The sequence below is a fragment of the Spinacia oleracea genome, chromosome 2 (genome assembly GCF_020520425.1).
Source record: "Spinacia oleracea cultivar Varoflay chromosome 2, BTI_SOV_V1, whole genome shotgun sequence".
Taxonomy (NCBI): Eukaryota; Viridiplantae; Streptophyta; class Magnoliopsida; order Caryophyllales; family Amaranthaceae; genus Spinacia; species Spinacia oleracea.
Window position 1 is genome coordinate 103,915,357 of NC_079488.1, and position 20,706 is coordinate 103,936,062.

The 20,706-nt window shown below is 38.8% G+C and overlaps 2 protein-coding genes across 3 annotated transcripts; one reads left to right on the forward strand and one right to left on the reverse strand.

The window, feature by feature from the left end:
- The first annotated feature begins 893 nt into the window (after nucleotides 1-893).
- On the forward strand, nucleotides 894-15,340 carry LOC110789784 (ATP-dependent helicase BRM). The gene is made up of 15 exons (XM_021994494.2): nucleotides 894-1,225; nucleotides 1,381-1,575; nucleotides 3,032-4,396; nucleotides 4,893-6,221; nucleotides 6,386-6,498; nucleotides 6,788-6,875; nucleotides 6,961-7,047; nucleotides 8,779-8,871; nucleotides 8,952-9,035; nucleotides 9,122-9,325; nucleotides 9,749-9,991; nucleotides 10,068-11,600; nucleotides 11,681-12,226; nucleotides 13,091-13,339; nucleotides 14,342-15,340. The coding sequence occupies exons 2-15, from the start codon at nucleotides 1,393-1,395 to the stop codon at nucleotides 15,014-15,016; spliced, it is 6,792 nt and encodes a 2,263-aa protein (XP_021850186.1). The 5' UTR covers nucleotides 894-1,225; nucleotides 1,381-1,392; the 3' UTR covers nucleotides 15,017-15,340.
- Nucleotides 15,341-15,762: 422 nt separating this feature from the next.
- Nucleotides 15,763-18,848, reverse strand: LOC110789798 (ubiquitin-conjugating enzyme E2-23 kDa). Of its 2 annotated transcripts, none has more exons than XM_056837601.1 (6): nucleotides 18,702-18,848; nucleotides 18,252-18,331; nucleotides 17,619-17,733; nucleotides 17,453-17,505; nucleotides 17,217-17,345; nucleotides 15,763-16,137 (listed from the first exon to the last, which is right to left on the reverse strand). In XM_056837601.1, the coding sequence occupies exons 2-6, from the start codon at nucleotides 18,328-18,330 to the stop codon at nucleotides 16,007-16,009; spliced, it is 507 nt and encodes a 168-aa protein (XP_056693579.1). In that variant the 5' UTR covers nucleotide 18,331; nucleotides 18,702-18,848; the 3' UTR covers nucleotides 15,763-16,006. The 2 variants fall into 2 exon arrangements, with proteins under 2 accessions (XP_056693579.1, XP_021850194.1); XM_021994502.2 differs by lacking the exon at nucleotides 18,702-18,848 and adding an exon at nucleotides 18,473-18,676.
- Between the last annotated feature and the right edge of the window lie 1,858 nt (nucleotides 18,849-20,706).

Genomic DNA, 20,706 nt, shown 5'->3' on the forward strand with positions numbered 1-20,706 from the left:
AATAAGGGCTAGTATTCCTATTCCTACCTAGGAATGGAATAGGGTTCTTAGCCCTATTCCATGTAAAACACGGAATAAGGTCAAGATCCCTATTCCGTGTTTTACATGGAATAGGGTTGAAATTTCTATTCCATACCTGGGTAAGAATAGGATTTCTGACACTATTCCGTAAAAAAAAAGTTAAAAAAAATTCTAACCTGTAACTCGGCCGTCGCCGATGGTGGAGGCGACATCCCTTCTACTTGACCCGACAAGCTAGCCTTTGACTTCTTCTTGGGACCCTTTTCAAACTCGTTCGACGTTGGTGATGGAAAAAGAACAGAGCATTCGTGGATGGTGGTGCACCGCCGGTAATGGGTGAATGAGTATGATTTTTCCGGATATGGGTGGTGGAAGACGGTGGTGGGTGGTTGTGGTAGTTGGAGGTCGTTGGTGGTGGTGGTGGATGCCGGTGGTGGGTGGAAGTGGTAATTGGAGGTAGTGGGTAGTGGTGGTGGATGGTGGTGGTGGGTGGAAGTGGTGGATGACGGTGGTGGGTGCCGGCAATGGGTGGCGTCGGTGGGAAGGAGGTGGAGATATTATGGAAAGAGAAAGTGATGTATGAGTTGGGGTGGGGTTTGGTGGTAGGGGGTGGGGTGGAGTTTGGTGGTGGGGGTAGGGTGGGGTTTATAAGGATAATATCGGATTTTCACCATTAAAAAAAACAGACGACATGCGTAAAAGCGGGCGACGAATAGCTTGACATAAAAAATACGGAGGAAGTAAGAACGTTCAAGGTCCAATTGTCCAAAGTTTATCGAACACTACCTTTACTTGAAAACACAAAACTCAAGCCATCTTTTTTGTCCCTTTTCCTTTTTCTTTTCCTCCTTAACCATGGTTAAGGCTTAGAGAGAGAATAAATAAAAGCAAAAACAAAGAAAGCGTTAGGGTTTGACTGATAAAAACCCAGAAAATCGTGTGAAAAATTAAAATTGATCCAAAGAAGAGAGAGAAAAGAGGGCAAAATTAAAAAAATATTAAATCAGCAGATTCCGACGAGTTCGGACTGTTCACCCCAAAACCCACATCTTCTTCTTTCTTCCGATCTACCAATTTGGACCCACTAATTTGCCGCCAAAATATACTTTTTCTTCTTTTCAATTTCTTACCTCATTGATTATCATCACACCTTCCAATTTCCCTTTTGTTGCGGAAATATATACTGAAAAAAAGAGGAAAAAAAGTGAGTAAAGAAGTGGGGTATTAAAAAAAAATTGACACTTGAATTTGAGAAGTGGGGGCAAAAATTTGAATGGGGGTTTTGTCATTTTGTTGATTGGGATTTCTGGGTGTTTTCCCAATTTTTGATTTTGATTTTTTTGTTGGGGGTTGTTTTAGGGGTTTAATTTTATGCAATCTGGCGGTGGGTCCCAGCACGCCGGTGCCGGCGGGCATGGACGTAGCCCGGCGTCCGCCGCCGCATCGCCATCGTCGTCGTCATCGGCGGCTTCACAACAGCAGCAGCAACAGCAACAGCAACAGCAGCAGCAACAACACCATTTTTATTCAATTCAGCAGCAACAGCAAAGACAGGTTAGGGTTTATTGCGTAATGTGGTTGTAATTTTGGATTTTGGGATGTTTTTACATTTTAACTCAATTTGTGATTAATAGTGTTGATCTGCTTATTTTCACCTAATGTCAGAATTGCTCAATTGGGGTATGCTAAATTGTGTTTTTTGAGCTGTTTTCATTCTCATATCTATTGGGCTCAGCTCAAATATATGTGATCCATAGGTTACTTTTTATGTCGGAAAATCTCAAATGGGTTATGCTTAATTTTGGATTTAAGTAGTGATTTTTACTTGGATTTGACGGTCCTCCTTCGAATCGAGATGAACTCGATTTCGTGATCAGTGATGTTGATTTAGTGTTTATAGCTGGGTTTTTCTTGTGGGCTGACGTTTTATAACATGTGGTGTTGTAGTGGATATTATTAATAATAATTATTTAGCTCGTGGATTGACCTGAAAATGTCAATTTTAATTCAGTACGAGGTTTAAGTGAAATAAACAAAGGTTGGCCAGGTGCTTTGTTGTGTTGCTTTATACTTTTCCTTGCCTGACCACACTCCTCTTTGGTCAATTGTGGGTATCTTGCTTTTAGTACGGAGCTAGAATTAGAAGTGGCAGTTGTGTCAGAGTTATTGCTTCGTAGTTTGAGCTACATAAGTACTGGTTGTCTGAAGTTGTCTTTTTCTGCCTGCTGGTTCTCTTAGGTGTCTATTTTTTTTCTATTTTTTTTTCTATTTACAGCTTAATTTTATTTGCTTTGGTACTGTTTGCTGAGCATGTTATAGTCGGAGAGTGTTGCTCATTGTTCTGCTCAAGCTTTTAAGGTTATTGATGTGTATAATCTGATTTGCGGGCCTGTCTAAATAAACTGCATTACTTGTTCCTGAAATTCCAAGTTCTTTTACCTCTGGATGACTTCAGAGCTCAGAATGGTTTCTAATATTTTGTGTGATTGAGCTGGATGTCGTGTGATTATCATACATCCTGTTCTGGAGGGAGATCGTCTTTTGCAGCTCATTAGTCATACCTAAATGTATATTTTCAACCTAGTTTTTCTTGTTACAAAATCAGTGAGAATTTTTTACCTTCTACAGAGTTTTAGGGTTACTTAAAAATTTGTTCGAACAGAATACTCCATTCAACTGTTTGTTTTCATTGATATTTGGATAGAGCCATCTCATTTTTTGCTTACCACTGCTCATGTTGTAAGAAAAGAAACATTGATTTGCCCATCTCTTTTTGTTTAGTTTTCCAGTCCCTTTGAACTCTGGAAGCTTACTGTGTCACAATCTATTATTAGACTTTAATGCATCTTTATTGGGTCGTGATATTGGCTTTTGATGTATTTCTTGTTTGTATGTTTTGTAATTATTTACCCTTTTAACATTGAGCTGCTTTACATCAAGTTCTGGTATATGGTTTGTTTGGATTTTCTATAAGTTGGAAAATAATGTATAATATTACATGCTTTTGTAGTCACTACAACATCAATTACAACGAAAACCTGAAGGAAACGAAGCTATCCTAGCCTATCAAGCTGCTGGTTTCCAGGGTGTAATGGGTGGGGCTAATTTCATGGGTTCTCCGAGCTCATTGCAATTTTCGCAGCAGCAAATCTCACAGCAGCAAAGAAAATACCTTGAAATGGCCCAGCAGCACGGTTCTCCTCAGCAGCACGGTTCTCCTCAGTTACGCGAAGAAAGTCAAAATAAAAATCATGTTCACGAGCAACAAGTATTAAATCCTGTTCATCAAGCATATATGCAATATGCTATGCAGGCTGCAAAGCAGAAGTCTGTTCTGGGCATGCAACCTCAAGGGCAAGCCAACATGGGAATGGGAAGCCCCTCATCTGGAAAAGACCAGGATATGCGACTGGCAAATTTGAAACTGCAAGAGCTTGCTTCAATGCAGGCAACTAACCAGGTCCAGGCAGCAGCATCAACAAAGTCATCTGAGTCTTTTGGTCGTGTGGAGAAGCAAGTAGAACAAGGTCAGCAGGGCGGTTCTGATCAGCGGAATGAGCCAAAGCCTCAAATGATGCAGACAACTATGGGACATCCTGCTTCTGCTAATATGATGAGGCCTGTACAACATCCACAGGGTCAAGCAGGGATTCAAAGCATGGGAAATAACCAAATGGCTGTTGCTGCTCAGTTACAGGCATGGGCACGCGAACGCAATATTGATTTGTCACAGCCGGCAAATGCCAATTTGGTGGCGCAGCTGATGCCATTAATGCAATCTAGGATGATTTCTCAGCAAAAGACTAATGAAAGTAATTCACAGCCGTCTCCTGTTCCTATGCAAAGGCAACCGGTTACTTCTCCACCAGCTACTACTGAAAGTTCGCCCCGTGCAAATTCTTCAAGTGAGGTTTCTGGGCCTTCCGGTGCTTCCAGAGCTAGGCAAACTGTTCCTCCGAGTCCATTTGGATCAGCTTCAAGTGCTGGTATAGGTAACAGTACTAGCAATTTGCCTGCACAGTTCCCTGTACACAGTAGAGATAACCAGGCACCTTCAATGCCGTCGGTGATAGTGGGAAATGGAATGGCTGCTGTCCAGGCATCACGGCCTTCGATGAACTTGAACCAAGGTTCGGAACATCCTATGAATGTAAAAAATGCAGCAACTGCTCAGGAAGCATTGCAAATGCAGTATCTCAGGCAGTTGAACCAGCCTTCACCTCGACCAGCTAGTGCAACAAATGACGGAGGCTCAGGAAATAATCTCCCCCCCCCAGCTCAGCCACCATCCCAGATCTCTCAACAGCAATCCGGGTTTACTAAACAGCAACTTCATGTTCTTAAGGCTCAAATACTTGCCTTTAGACGCCTAAAGGTTTGAAATCTAACCATTGAGTTCCTCACTTATTATCTGTTTGATGTTCGGTTTATTTTTTGTGCACTCTGTTGGACCCTTTGTGAGGTCGGTTTTTGTTGTTCTGCTGTCACTTTCTACTCTCAGTCTTTGAGCCTTCCCCTTGTTTACTTGCATTCTGATGAAGTCTAGTGTTTATGCACGCGATGTGTGTGCGGCGATCTGTTTTGTTTTGAAGTTATCTTCTCCAAATCTAGATGGAAGGTTCCCCCCCCCCCCCCCCCCCCCTTTTTTTTCCCCATCGAGGACCGAGGATTTTGGACAGAAGAAGCATGTTTGTATTAAAAGTTTTTTTCAATGGTAGTATGAGAAAAGTAATGTGTTGTACTTCCGTTGCAATTTCAGCGACTTTGTTGTACTCTCCTAAAACATGTTAGGATACCTAAAGATGTTAAAATGTGTTATTTCTGTACCTTATTTTCTTGCTTGTCTTGGTTTTGACTTGGTTTTGTTTCAGAAAGGGGATAGCACTCTTCCCCAAGAATTGCTTCGATCTATTGCTCCCCCTCCTTTGGAGTCACAGCTGCAGCCTGTTGTCCCTGCTGGTTCTACAAATCAGGATAAGTCTACTGTTAGAAATGCTGATGAAAGTCCAAAGCATGTGGACTCTGGTGAGAAGGCTCCCCAAGCTCCCCAAGCTCCCCCTCCTGCTCTTGCAAAAAGTTCCTTTAAAGAGGAGGTTTCTACAATTGATGAAAAGGCAACAATCTCAACAACTAATGTGGCAGGTGCAACATCTATGACTAGAGAGGCTTCTTCAGTGATACCTTCCGGCAGGGAGGATCAGCAATCTAGTCCTGTTATTAAATCTGAACAAGATGTTGAACGCAATTTACAAAAAACTCCTATCAGAAATGATTTGGGTACAGACAGGGGTAAGGCTATTGTATCACCAGTATCTGCTGGTGAAAGTACACAGGCCAAGAAGCCCTTGCAAGCAGGCTCGTTAAGCCAGCCAAAAGATACTGGTTCAAGTAGAAAGTATCATGGTCCTTTATTTGATTTTCCCTGTTTTACTAGAAAGCAAGATTCTCTTGGGGCTGCAGTTATGGGTAACAACAATTTGTCTTTGGCGTATGATATCAAAGATCTCCTTTCTATGGAAGGAATGGAAGTACTTAATAATAAAAGGGCAGAAAACTTGAGGAAGATAGGTGAGCTGCTAGCAGTCAACTTAGAAAGGAAAAGGATCAGGCCAGATCTTGTGGTACGATTGCAAATTGAAGAAAAGAAGCTTAAGCTTTTGGACCTTCAAGCACGTGTGAGGGACCAAGTAGATCAAGAGCAGCAGGAGATTATGGCAATGACAGATAGAGAATACAGGAAGTTTGTCCGTATTTGTGAGCGACAACGGTTGGAGCTCTCAAGGCAAGTTCAGGCATCACAGAAAGCTATGAGAGAAAAGCAGCTTAAATCTATATTTCAATGGCGCAAGAAGCTTCTCGAGGCACATTGGGCCATCCGCGATGCCCGGACAGCTCGCAACCGAGGTATTGCAAAATATCATGAGAGGATGCTTAGAGAGTTTTCAAAGAGAAAGGACGATGATAGAAATAAAAGGATGGAGGCATTGAAGAATAATGATGTTGAAAGATACAGGGAAATGCTTCTGGAGCAGCAGACTAGCATTTCAGGTGATGCTGCGGAAAGATATGCGGTTCTTTCAACATTTTTGTCCCAAACTGAAGAATATCTTCACAAATTAGGGAGCAAAATAACTGCTACCAAAAGTCAGCAAGAGGTTCAAGAGGCAGCTTCTGTTGCTGCAGCTGCTGCTCGAGCTCAGGTATGATGACCAAGCTCTGGCTGGTCGAACCAGTGTTTGTAAAACCAATATGGTCTTCAATTTTCTTGACCAGTTCCTGTTGCTCCTTAATGCCTTTATTATTTCACGCTGATTTACTGTGCTTTTCCACGTTTTTTTTGAACGGGTGTTGTTGTGGGATAAAGGGCTTATCAGAAGAAGAAGTCAGATCTGTGGCTGCTTGTGCTGGCGAGGAAGTCATGATACGAAATCAGTTTTCTGAAATGAATGCGCCTAAGGAAAGTTCATCAGTGAACAAGTATGCTAACTTTTCTTTTCTTTCTAGAAGTATATTTGTTATGGTTGGACTTTATTTGTATGGTCGAAGTGGCTATGTTGGATGCCTATGGTGCTGCCAGTTTGTGTTAAACGTTTGATGCTATCTGTTTCTCTTCAATCTGTGTTTCTATGCTTGTAATTGAAGTCAAAATATGTGGATCCTGTGCGTTAAATATGCTGATGACTGTAGTTTATGAATTTTGTATCTATCATAAGCAACCACTTTTTCTTAGCCTTTGAGAAATTATCTAACATAATATTGTTATCAGGTATTACAGTCTTGCACATGCTATAAATGAAAGGGTTGTGAGGCAGCCTTCAATGTTGAGAGCTGGGACTCTGCGAGATTATCAGCTAGTAAGATGCATTCCTTTATTCAGTAAAACTAAAATTTGGGGGGTATATCCATGGTCTTCTAACCTGTTGGTCACTGAATTGGTAGGTTGGTCTTCAGTGGATGCTTTCTTTGTATAACAACAAGTTGAACGGAATTTTGGCAGATGAAATGGGTCTTGGGAAAACTGTGCAGGTACATTGCACCCTTTTTCATCCTCTTTCTCTAATGAAAATTGTGCCTTTTACTGGCTACTGCATGTTTTTATGGAGCGAGAACAAAAATGGAAAGATTAATAAAAAAGTAACTTCTTAATTTAGATCATAAACACATTCCACTTGGGCTGTTGAGTTATGGATGTAGGGTTTTGGAACTCCCATCCTTTTCATTTGTTAGTGTTTGGTTTTCTGTTTTTAGATTTGGTTGAATGTGTTCACTCCAAATGCCTCCCAAAACATTAGTTTTGAACTTTTGATTCTCAAGTAACTACTATCACCTTTTCCATCCAATGTTAAGCCACTGCCATGAAGTTCACCATCACCGCCTCAACTTCCTCAGCCACCCAACCCTCCGTTTTAGCAACCTGATACGTGCCACCGCCAGCCCGCAGCCCCCAACTTCCCAAGCCACCTGCACCACTTCCATGGTCTCCCACCCGGCAATAACCACCGCCGCCACCTTTACTCCTCCACTCAGCGTTCCAAACCTTTTTAGTCACCTAAAACCACATCCCTTTGTGCCACACTGCAAAGAAAGCTTCTGAAACTAACACCTCCTGGGAGGCATAAAAGGGTCTACACGCACCGAGGCGATGGAAATTTTTCTGCGCCTTCGACAGTCCTCTATGCATCTCATTGAAATGAGGTACACTGACTAAAAAGTTAAAATACTAGTGTAAAAGAAAGATTCTGAAACTAAGACCTCGGGAGGTTTAAAAAGTCTAGACCCACCAAGGCGATGGGGTTTTTCTGCGCCTTAGGCCCGCCTATGTGTACCTAATTGAAGTGAGGTACACTGAATAAAAAGCTAAAATATTGGTGAGAAGTTGTGCCCCTTGTCAAAATCGGCTCGCCTAGCAGAAATAAAGGGCGATGACCTATGTCTCCGTGCGCCGCGGAGCGCCTTTTTATACAGTGCCCCTCCCTCAACCCAAAACAAGTAACAAAGCCTCAGTCAAGCACATCTTTACCCCTTCTACCCCGAAGGGCACCCCTCAACTGTACTTCCTGTCTTCCTCCGGCAAACACCACAGCTTACACCCTCCTGACTCTAAGCCTCCAACAATCGGCCTATAATGACAATATGAATCAGGAAATAACAAGAAGCGGAGAGAGAGAGAAAGGGGTAAAATAGATCTAAAGGAAAATACTAGAAAGAGAGAAATAGATCTAAAAGATTACAGTAAAAATCATCAACAAGAAGAAAAAATCCACCCATTAAAGTATGGAATGAGGAATTCAGGACTTTTATAGATCTAAATCGACCACAAAGACTACAAGTCTGAGTCTCAATGGTCGAATTTGACCTCTAAAAGGACGACGTTTTTTTTTACATTAGTTCAGCTGCTTCCAGGAGGGAGAGGAGCAAATGGTGTTGATGGGTTTGAGACTTTGGGGAGGTGTTGCCATGGCGGTAATGGAGGAGGTAGAAGGTAACTAAAGTTGATGGTGGATGAAAGGAATTTGGGACGAAGAATGGTAGAAACATATGACTAAGAAGCGTGCTATCTTTTATTTTAATTTTGGGAACCAAACACTGTATAAAAGAATGAGATTCTGTTATCCATTTCTTGATTCGTTTCCTTCCATTTCCTTGGCTGATATCATTCACTTGAGTGAAGTCAGTGAACCAAACAACCCTTAATATATTTTGACGGTGAAACTTAGAGATCCAACTTTTTTATATTGGGCTTTTTCCAATTTGCAGGTGATGGCATTGATTGCTTACTTGATGGAGTTCAAAGGGAATTATGGACCTCATCTGATTATAGTTCCTAATGCTGTTTTGGTCAATTGGAAGGTCTGTGGCTACTTCCCTACTCAGCTAAGTAATTCATGTATTTTTCGGCCTTTGCTAACTGCATTTTTTTAACTGTGCAGAGTGAGTTGCATACCTGGCTGCCATCTGTATCCTGCATTTATTATGTTGGTGCAAAGGATCAAAGAGCCAAATTATTTTCTCAAGTAAGTCATTTCCCTTGGTTTTCCAATTTGTTTACCAATGTGATAACTTTCATTGGCTTGACATCCTCTCTTTTGTAATTTCCCAGGAAGTTTGTGCCCTGAAATTTAATGTTCTTGTCACAACCTACGAGTTCATTATGTATGACCGTTCAAAGCTTTCTAAAATTGATTGGAAGTATATCGTAATAGATGAAGCACAGCGAATGAAGGACAGAGAGTCAGTTCTAGCACGTGACTTGGACAGATATCGCTGCCAAAGGCGTCTTCTTTTGACAGGGACTCCATTGCAGGTTTTCAGAACTAAACTGCTCATGGGATCTTTTGTTTTATCATTTTTGTTGGTCAACTGCTCAAGTGTGTTATTTAGTGTCTATGGTTGTGATACTAAGACCAGCGTAGTTATACTTTGCTATGTTAAAATGTTCAATGCTCCCTTTTAATTGTTGGTTGGGTTTTCAAAGATTGAGCTGAACCTCTCCAATCTCATACAGTCTAGTTGTCTGTCTTCTTTGAGGGTTTGGCATATTCGGTGTCTCTGAATTTTTTTAGTGTGTTTGCTTACGATCTTCGATTTGAATGTTTAGGGTCTGCTTAATACGAAGTATAATAGATAAATAACAACTTCTGCAATGTATAAACAGTAGATATTATATAAATGATCGATGCTTTGTATGTGTTTGATGACACCCCTGATGGATATTTTGGTCTTGTAGAATGATTTGAAGGAACTGTGGTCTCTGTTAAATTTACTTCTACCTGAAGTGTTTGACAATCGAAAAGCTTTCCATGACTGGTTTGCACAACCGTTCCAAAAAGATGCTCCTACACATAATGGTGAGGATGATTGGCTTGAGACAGAAAAGAAGGTTATCATTATCCATAGACTTCATCAGATTTTAGAGCCATTTATGCTCAGACGTCGTGTTGAAGATGTAGAAGGCTCCCTTCCGGCCAAGGTATATATCTTATTACTTCTTCTGTTAGGTATCTGTTTTTCCTCCCATGTGTTTCTGACATCCAGCTTGGTTGCAGGTGTCGTTTGTTTTAAAATGTAAGATGTCTGCTATCCAGAGTTCTATATATGATTGGGTCAAAACCACTGGGACTCTTCGTGTGGATCCAGAAGATGAGAAGCTTAAGGTCCAAAAAAGTCCGTATTACCAGGCTAGAGCTTACAGAACTTTAAATAATAGGTGCATGGAGCTTCGAAAAATTTGTAATCATCCATTACTTAGTTACCCATTTTTTCATGACTTCTCAAAAGATTTCCTTGTGAAGTCATGCGGGAAATTATGGAACTTGGACAGAATTCTCATTAAACTTCACAGAACTGGTCATCGGGTGCTCCTCTTTAGTACCATGACCAAGCTTCTTGACATCTTAGAGGAATATTTACAGTGGAGGCGACTCTTGTATAGGCGAATTGATGGAACTACTAGCTTGGAAGACAGGGAATCTGCCATTGTGGACTTCAATAACCCGCAGACTGAGTGCTTTATCTTTTTGCTGAGTATCCGTGCTGCTGGACGAGGTTTAAATCTACAGACTGCTGATACAGTCATTATATATGATCCTGATCCAAACCCTAAAAATGAGGAACAGGCAGTTGCCCGAGCTCATCGCATTGGTCAAAAAAGGGAAGTCAAAGTCATCTACTTGGAAGCAGTTGTTGATAAAATATCTAGTCATTTAAAGGAGGATGAGTTCAGAAGTGGAGGGATGGTTGATTTAGAAGATGATCTTGTGGGAAAGGATCGGTATGTGGGTTCGATTGAGAGCCTTATTAGAAATAACATTCAACAATATAAGATTGACATGGCAGATGAAGTAATCAATGCAGGGCGTTTTGATCAAAGAACAACACACGAGGAGAGACGGATGACATTAGAAACACTATTGCATGATGAAGAGAGGTATCAAGAGACTGTCCATGATGTTCCTTCTCTACATGAGGTAAATCGATTGATTGCAAGGAGTGAAGAAGAAGTTGAGCTCTTTGATCAGATGGATGAAGAGTTTGATTGGATTGACGAGATGTCAAAGTATGATCAGGTACCTGATTATCTTCGTGCTAGTACTCAGGAAGTTAATGCAGCCATTTCTGCTTTGTCCAAGAAGCCATCGAAGGACATTTTTAGTGGCAATGCTGAAGTGGATCCAGGTGAAACTGACAAAAGAAGGGGGCGACACAAGGGGAAGAAAGTTGTGTACACTGAGTTGGATGATGACATTGGGGACTCCTCTGATGCTAGTTCTGAAGACAGAAATGGATATTCTGCTCCTGATGAGGAAGGTGAAGTTGGAGAATCCGAAGATGAGGAGGATGCAGCCACTGAAGCCAACAAAGATCAATCGGAGGAGGACATTCCTGGTCATGATGTGTTTGACTATCCTCGAGCTAGTGAAAGCACCAGAACTGGTCATATGGTAGAAGAGCCTGGATCCCCTGGATCATCATCTGACAGCCGAAGGATGACACGGGCAGTTTCCCCCTCTGTATCTTCTCAGAAGTTTGCAACTCTATCAGCTATCGAAGCCAGGCCTACTTCTGGATCGAAAAAACTGGTATGTTATTCCCCCTGTTCCTACAATCATATTTGTTGTCACTTTGTTTCCCCATATCAATTCATCTTTTATATGTTCAGCTCGACGAGCTTGAGGAAGGGGAGATTGCTATCTCTGGAGATTCACATTTGGATGTACAGCAATCAGGTAGTTGGAATCATGAGCGTGAAGAAGGGGAAGATGAACAGGTATTGCAGCCCAAAATCAAAAGAAAACGTAGCATAAGACTTCGGCCAAGGCATACTATTGAAAGACCAGAAGAGAGGTACAGTGAAAAAATGTCTCTTCAACGTGGGGATCCATCGCAATCTCAATGTCTAACAGATCAAAAGTTTGGAAGTCAACTGAGGATCGATCCAGAGTCCAAAGTGTTTGGGGATTCTTCTGCTTTGAAGCAAGATCAAAGTGATATGTCTTCAAAAACTCGTAGAAGCTTACCTTCAAGGAGAACTGGAAGTACATCAAAGCTGCATGCCTCTACTAAATCTGGTCGATTAAATAGCTTGTCTAATCCCACGGAAGAAGCATTGGAGAATTCCAGGGACAGTTGTGATGGTAACAAAGATGTGAACACATCTGGAAATTCAAGCTATGGAGCTAAGATGTCCGACATCATTCAGAGAAGGGTATGTTTTAGTTGGCTCACTTTAAAGAAAAATGTGCTTACATCAATTGAATTGTGCCTGTTTTCAATCTTGTCCCCCTTTACCTCTCTCTCTCCCCCCCCCCCCCCTCCCCCCAAATTCCCCTCCCTGTTTATAAAAATAAAGTATAACGGAATACCCTTGTATCTCACAAAATTATGTAACGTACTAAATTTTACAAACCTTTTTTTCATAACTGAAGGTCGTGCTTTGGCGCGATGGTCAAGTGTCTACTTGCTATCCGCTAGGTCACGGGTTTTATCCTTGGAAACAGCCTCTTTATGAAAATAAGGGTAAGGTTGCGTACATTTGGAACTTCCCTAGACCCTGCCCTAAATAGCGGGAGCATTGTGCATTGGGTACGATATTTTTATTCCATAAATAACTTCCTAGCAGGCATGTGAGGGTTCCTGTGATTTTTTCAAAATAATAGGAGTTTGCTCTCTATGCTTCTGCAAGATTCTGTTTGATACATGTCAAAAACTGAAACTGAAGCTTTTATCTTGAGTTTCTTTTAGGTTTATGTCTCACTGTCATCTGAAGCACATATGTTGTGTAGATATTTTACTTTACTCTTGGGACTTATCATTTACATTGCAGAATTGTTTATCCTCAATCCTCAACACTGTACAGTGCCCATAAAATCCATAATCTACTCGCCTTGCAAACTAGGGAGAACCAAATTTTTTCAATGACAATTCTATTTTCTCCATTTACAATTCTATTGTTTTTCATTCAAGTATATATTTCATTCAATTCTATGGTGGTATGTTTTTTCTTTTTGTGAAGATTGATTTATTGAAGTTTGTATGTGGTAGCATGATACAATTTTTTGTCCATCTGTAGTGCAAAAATGTGATCGGAAGGGTCCAAAGGAGGATAGACAAGGAAGGCCATGTTGTACCCCTCCTAATAGATTTGTGGAAGAGAACTGAAAGTTCTGGCTATACGAATGGGCCAGGAAACAAACTGTTGGATTTACGAAAAATAGACAATCGAATTGACAGACTACAGTATAATGGAGTGATGGAAGTTGTTAATGATGTGCAATTGATGTTGAAAAGTGCAGTGCAGTATTATGGTTTTTCACACGAGGTATGTCTTCCTTGTTTATTATTAATTTCAATCTCGCACTTCAGAAGTTTAATCTCTGTAGCACAAACTAGCTGTACACAAAGTATTTGTTTAATTATACTTCTTGACTTCTCGTGCTCTCTAATAAGCCCTCCTAGGATTTTTATCTAGGGTCCATGACTCCATGCACTTGATTATCGCGGATATGTTTTTTTTCCAAAAATATGATGTTATGATAGAAATTGGCCTGTAAAGGGCTGTGAAAAGTCTATTTAATCGTGAGTAGTACATCATATGTTGAACTTGTCAATGGTCAAACCGACGTATAGTATTGTAGGCTAGATAGTTTAATTAGGAAAAAACAGAAAACATTGGAAAACTAGGTAAAAGGTTTTAGTTTTCAATAGTTTTGCTAAACAGTCAAACAAGTGAAAACTAGTACTGTACATAGTACTTTTTGTAGCTTTGTTTTACTGCCATATTTCAATAGTTTAATTTTTCATAGATTTGTTTGCTAATGAATTCCCAAACACACTGTTAATGTTCTATAACTTATGCTGTGCAGTTTAAGTTGCTAATTATCCAATGTTTGTTTCTGTATTACTGTTAACCACATGCATCAAATGGACTATTTTGAGGCTATTTTGGTTTTCTTGTTTGTTCCTCTTGGCCTGTGTATGAATTTTTCTTTTGGAAGAAAAGCGGCCCCCGTAGAAATTGTTAGTATTGTTGGATTATTTTGAGGCTATTTTGGTTTTCTTGTTTGTTCCTCTTGGCCTGTGTATGAACTTTTCTTTTGGAAGAAAAGCAGCCCCCGTAGAAATTGTTAGTATTGTACCCCACCCCACCCCACCCCCCCCCCCCCCCCCCCCCCAACCACCCCCACCCCCCCGCCATACTCTCAAAAGCAGAGCAATTTGGAAGTAGATAGTACTGGATAGGAAGAACAGTATATTTAGTTGGACATATCCTTTATTACTCATTTCACAGAAGTTAAACACTGCCTACTGTTTGTATGGGCAGGTGAGATGTGAAGCAAGGAAAGTTCATGATCTATTTTTCGACATATTGAAGGGTTCTTTTCCAGACATTGATTTCCAGGAGGCCAAAAGTACAGTGTCCTTCTCTGGTCCACCATCAACTGCACCTTCTGTTTCTTTGAGATCCACATCTGCTTCTGCATCTGCATCTGCACCACAAGGTAGTAGTAGAAAGCATAGGTTGATGAACGATGTTGAACGCGTCGACGTGAACCCATCTCCACCAAGGCAGCCATTACGAGGACCCTCTGTTGTTATGACCAATGATGACTCAAGGATGACGAGATCCCATTTGCCTGTAAAGGAGTCAAGGCTCAGCAGCAGTCGAGACCAAGACGACTCTCCCGTGCTAACTCATCCAGGAGATTTGGTTGTTTGCAAGAAAAAGAGGAAAGATAGGGAAAAGCCTGCAGCTGTGAATACAAGATCTGGGTCCGCGGGGCCCGTCTCTCCTCCAAGCATGGGACGGACTGGTATAAGGAGCCCCGGTTCAGTATCAACCCCAAGGGAGACTCGGCAACAACAGCAGATGTGGTCCAATCAGTCGGCCCAACAGGTTAACGGCAGCGGTAGTAGTGGTGGTGGAACCATTGGATGGGCCAACCCTGTAAAGAGATTGAGGACAGATGCAGGAAAGAGGAGGCCCAGCATTATGTGATTAAACCATTATACTAATGTATGATGGTGTTGAAAGAAATTCCTTTGCCCTTAATGTGTAAGCAGTTATAGGGTAACTAGTAGATCTGTACAAGTACAGTTAGAGACTTTTATTCATTTTTTTGTGGTCTTTCCTCCTTTTGCTTAGCTTATTATACTTGTACTTCCTTTTCGTGTTCGGGTTATATATAATGCGAGCATCACTGCCACCTTTGTATATCTGGTGCTCTGCCCTGTGAATGTTGTCTTCTCATAGCACTATAGTCTCTTATCTCTGTTTAAGGTCATTTGTTTAAAGTCATTTGTTTAAAGTCATTTGGTTCGAGTTTGCGCTGCACAGTAGTTATCATTTAGCAGTTAGCAGTACTGTAATCCTTTCGAAATACAGAGTAATTAGTCCTATCTTATTTTTCTGGCCAAATTCATTATTTTCTCTTTGTTATTATATGAAGTATGCATATGCGTACTCCTTGTGTATAGTTGATAATCACGTACGAAGTACAACGTAATCTGTATTATGATTGGATTTACCAATGTTTTTCCGCCTTCATATAAGTCTTTCTTTCACAATCACATCACTCCTTATTGAGTCTAAACTTCAAACAGATTGTAAAAGCTAATAACAGGAGATGAGCATTAAAACAACTCAAGTTCAGTAAAACCTACTCCGTAATAGATTGAGTTCGCGAAACATGTTGAATCTGAAAGGGAGAAGTTTAAACTGAAACAGTATGCTATCAGCAAACGAGACCCTGAACAAGTACACAATTGAGCATAAATAGAAAAAAGGTACATATATTTACAATGACACGGATTAACCAAATGAAAGGAACTTGGGGACAGTCGGTCACCCCCCCCGACAAATAATTCCCAACAGACTAATTTTAGTGTTGGGGATTCATTGATTCAACCAGACCTACTTTACGTGATAATGTACATATTACAGTAAATTGAGTGGAATGAGAAATTGCAACTGCAACTGCAAGTGCAACTAGGGGTCTGCTTCACCCACCATTGCTTCATCACTTGAAGCATATTCATCCTCGCTCAGTTCTTCATCGCTTGACTTTTCTTCAGGAACAGCTCCTGCATCCTCTGGCTTTGCATACTTCTCACAGTATTCTGGACAATTACATACAAATCATGCAACATCCATCGTAATAAAGATTAGGACATTTTAGACCTCTAATGACTTTGTCAATGACATTATTCTGTTTTATGAATACTCATTTAGATCATCGATTTGAGAGTACAATAAACGCACTGCAAGTGCAAACACACTTCACAACAACCACAAATGTCATGATATCTTTCTACTTTCACAGGTCGAGAAAGAAAAACAACTTTAAATAGTTTTCCTACTCTGTAATATGGTTCATCAGTTCCCAAACAGATTGTAGATTACTACCATCCGTAATTTTGAAGAGGCATCGACCTAAAATACAAGGGAGATGGATAGATATGGTACGTTTGATATCAATTTTCAATTGATAAGGGACAAAAACGACTACCAGTCCCATTATTTGTGTAAATAATTCAGTGGCAATTTCAATGACGGGGAAATGAGACAACCAACTTATTACAGCAACTTATGATCATTAGTATTAGATCTATGTTTCTAGAAATAGTGGCACTACAAGGCAAGCATGATTAGTAATCATTGATTACCAAGATATGCAAGGTAAAAACCAGTGTATGATCTTGTATTATACTAGTCTTCCATGAAATCGTTACACACTTTACATGCAGAAAAAATATAAAATCTTCAATTAACTGTAACAGAAATACTCCCGCTGTCCCTAAATGTTAAACCACATTTCAATTGCAAACTGTGTCTAAAATAATAAGCAAGTTAGTAGATTAAGAGAGCTTTGAATGTCTCCGTACTAATATAGTAATATCAATAATATTCATAATAAGCATTTCAAAGAAAATTTACATCGTGGTATAGTGAAAAAGTTGGGACAATGGTTCTAGTGTTCCCATCCAAATTATCAACAAATGTGGTGAACACTAGAACCATTTTCTCACCAAAGAGACGTTTTCGGATATCAAACTATTGAAACGACAAGCAATAAGCTCGTCATACCAGTAAAATTACTCCGTACTACAAATGAATGACAATCAATATTATCTATACATAAAGTTTAAAGCATAAGAGAAGTAAAATGAAAACCAACAATGGGAATGACAGTTTATACCTTTAACTCTAAGTTCATATGCAGCTCGGTCTCGCATCATTAGAGAAGCAGCGTCTCCGTTCAGGGGGTCTGAAGGGTTCGGGTACAACAGAAGCTGTGGGAGGAACACCTCAAAAACATTCACCAAATCTGGGAAACACAGGCATTAACATATCAAAAAACAACTCCCTTAACCAGTAATAAGTTATGAACGATTGAACGATCATAAAAACAACAATCAAAGATGAATGCATTACCAAACATTGGACTCCAAGTTTGATTAATCACATCAAGACAAACTGATCCTGACCTGAAAATACACAGTATGAAAGACAGTTAACTTCTAGATAGATTATCCAAACAAACAACTGAAAATATCGGACATTTAAGTATGCGAAAATAGAGCAATACATCCAAACTTACATCTCATCAACATTGGGATGGTATATCTTGTTTATAAAGCCTATTGATGGAGATTTGTATGGGTAAGCATCTGGAAGCTCAACCCTAATCCTCCAAACACCTCCATGATAGGGACCTAACAATAATCCGATTCGAAATTCACAATTTATGCATCAAATTGCAAGATATCAACAACATTTAAAGGAATAGGGTACTAGTACTACTCCAAATCATACACATAACAAACTGATAGGCCTACTCCAAATCTAAGACCTAAACAAGGAGCTATTGATCTAATGAGAATGCAGGGGATTTCTCCAAATTGATATGAAGCATAAAACTTAGAACATTATTAAATTGAAATAAAACTAGTAAATCATATCCCAGTTTGTAAATTCAAAGGTAATCACCTAAAAAAGGAACAAATTCTAAGTATAGCTAAATTGTTAAAGGGGGTTCTCAAAATACCAATGATCTACAAAAAGGTCAAAGTGGCAAAATCATTCAAAAACAAGTAATACCCACAAAATTTCATCAAACAAAAAACAAGCAATTTATTCATACACCAGAAAATTATTAACCCAATAAATGAAAAGTTAAAAAGAATATTAAAAACCAAAGAAAATAAGAAGAAAAAACAGTGTAGATAATTACTTTCAATGGGCCCATGAAATTCAACATAGAACTCTTGCATCCCATCATTAATCATTTCCACTTTGTAATCACTCATCATCCTATTTTCACAAAATCAAACAATTAATCATCCAGAAAACTTGCCCATAATAGAATTAGTTCATAAAAATAATGAAAAATATAAATCTAATAATAATGATACAAAAAAATCAGATAAAAATGAATCAGATTAGAGGGTTCACAGTTTCATCAAGTCCATTTCTCTTCTTTTGCTTGGAGAAGACATAGTTGCTCTTTTTTTCTTTTTCTTTTTTGCAGTAATATTAAAATTCAGGGATTTTCTGGACTGTAGAGAGGAAAAGTTAGAGAGAGAAAGAGGTGTGGTGTTGATAGAAGCAAAGAATGGGAGGTCTGCAAACAACAATGGTAGAAGAAGATACAAGAAAGAAAGAAGAAAAGTTGGAGAATTACCAAATGAGGGCCCTGTTTTTTAAATGCAAATAGTAATTTTGATTATTTATTAATAATTAGAGTAGAGTAATACTTAACATTAATTAATATTGTTAAAAAAAAAAGATGGGTTACACTTTCAAGATTCTCTCTTTTCATTTCTTGACACATCTCCAGTTTTGTCAGAGTTTCTTTCTCTGACTAAACTACAGATTTTGCCAAGATTGGTAGTAGCAGTATTAATCCTGAATCTTATCTGTAAAATTACTATAATTAGATACCACTCCTTATTGAGTTTTAATGGAAACATTGGCTATCTTGTAGAAGCTCAATTCCTCGTTCTCTTCCAAAAAAAAAAAAAAATCACGTTGTTCTAACTCATAAGTCACAAGGATATATCCGAGATACAACTCGTTTGGAAAGAAGGTAAAAATGTAATATTTTTTTCGAACATACTGAAATCTACTACTCCCTCCGTCTCAAAATTATAGTCTTGTTTTTTAAATCGGGCGTCTCATAATTATAGTCATATTTTCTTATTTGAACATAGAAAATTTCCCATGTTACCCTCTTACAAAACAAAAAGAAAATGTACTTTATTCCTTTTAACATGTACTATTTTATCTTCACCGTGTACTTTATTCTTTTTTACATGTACTATATTCTACTTTTTCATCATCAACGTACTATATTTTAATTTTCCACACACTTAATTTCACTTTTCTTAAAATCTGTATTTTTAGTCAAACGGGACTATAATTTTGGGACGAAGGGAGTAGTAATTATCTATTGTTGCATTTATTTTACTAATGTGTCATCTAAGCATCATGTGGACATAATGATATCATCTTTGCAATTGTAAAAGGCTTGGTGTTATGTTGCTTTCCATTTTCAACATTATCTCCGTTTGTTTTCCTTTTTTTAATTTCAAAGGGGAAGAATACAAACTAATTTCCATGCATTAATGCAATTTGAGGCACAAATGTTATGAATAAGACAATAATGCATGCCCACTAAACTTTGACATTTACTTCGTACCAAAATTGTCATTGTACTTACTTCCTCGCCCTTTCTAAAATGACCCCAAAAAGGTTTTAAAAATTAAGAACTAAACAAGTAATTAAATCTATGATTACTTGTCAAATTTTAAAATAAAAAAAAATATCCAAAAATATTCCCCGAAAAAAACAAATGGTAGCCAGAAAAAAAAAAAAGTTTGTGCATTACAGTTACCCATTTTAAGTTTCTCTGAATGCTAAAATAAAGTGTTTGCAAACTTTAAAAATGAAAGTATTGTCATATTTTTTTTTTAAATATTAATTTTATTATATAATACGGAATAATACAAAAATGTAGCTCGGTCGATATCATCTCTAACACTTATTCATGTGTCACTTTTTTTGCCCCCATTTGTCCTGTTAGGTCGTCCCCTAAAAAAATTTTCCATCTGCCCATCACCATAAAAGTTAATGAGATCACAACTTTCCTCTCTCACAACTCACATTTGACCCACCACTTTTGTATCTTCTCAATTTCACGCAACCAAATCTTAATAGAACACTATTATTACAGGGGGCAAACAATTAAAGACAGAGGGATTACTTAAATGTTAGAACATACACATTATGAGTAGTATGCTAGCCAGATAGGAGATCAAGTTGACAGTTTACTACGCAATAGATGTAACACGGTTTTTCACAAGAATTTGTAGGTCATGAATTCATGATACCACCTATATGATACAATTTGAAATTTCGAAACCATAAACTAATAGCTCGTTCGGTATCATTTGCAGTGTTTGGTTTATTTATTTAGTTTGAAAGTCATATGATTTATATTGAATCATGAACTAAAGTATTCATAATTTTAATAATCATGTTGATTTGAAAACTGAAAAAAACTTTCAAGGGCCCATTCGGTATTGTTTTTTTGTTTCCAGGTCTGTTTTTACAAAACTAAATACCAAAATATGAAAAACATAAAAGATAGTTTCCAATTTTTTGTTGTCAGTTTTCCAAATGAACAT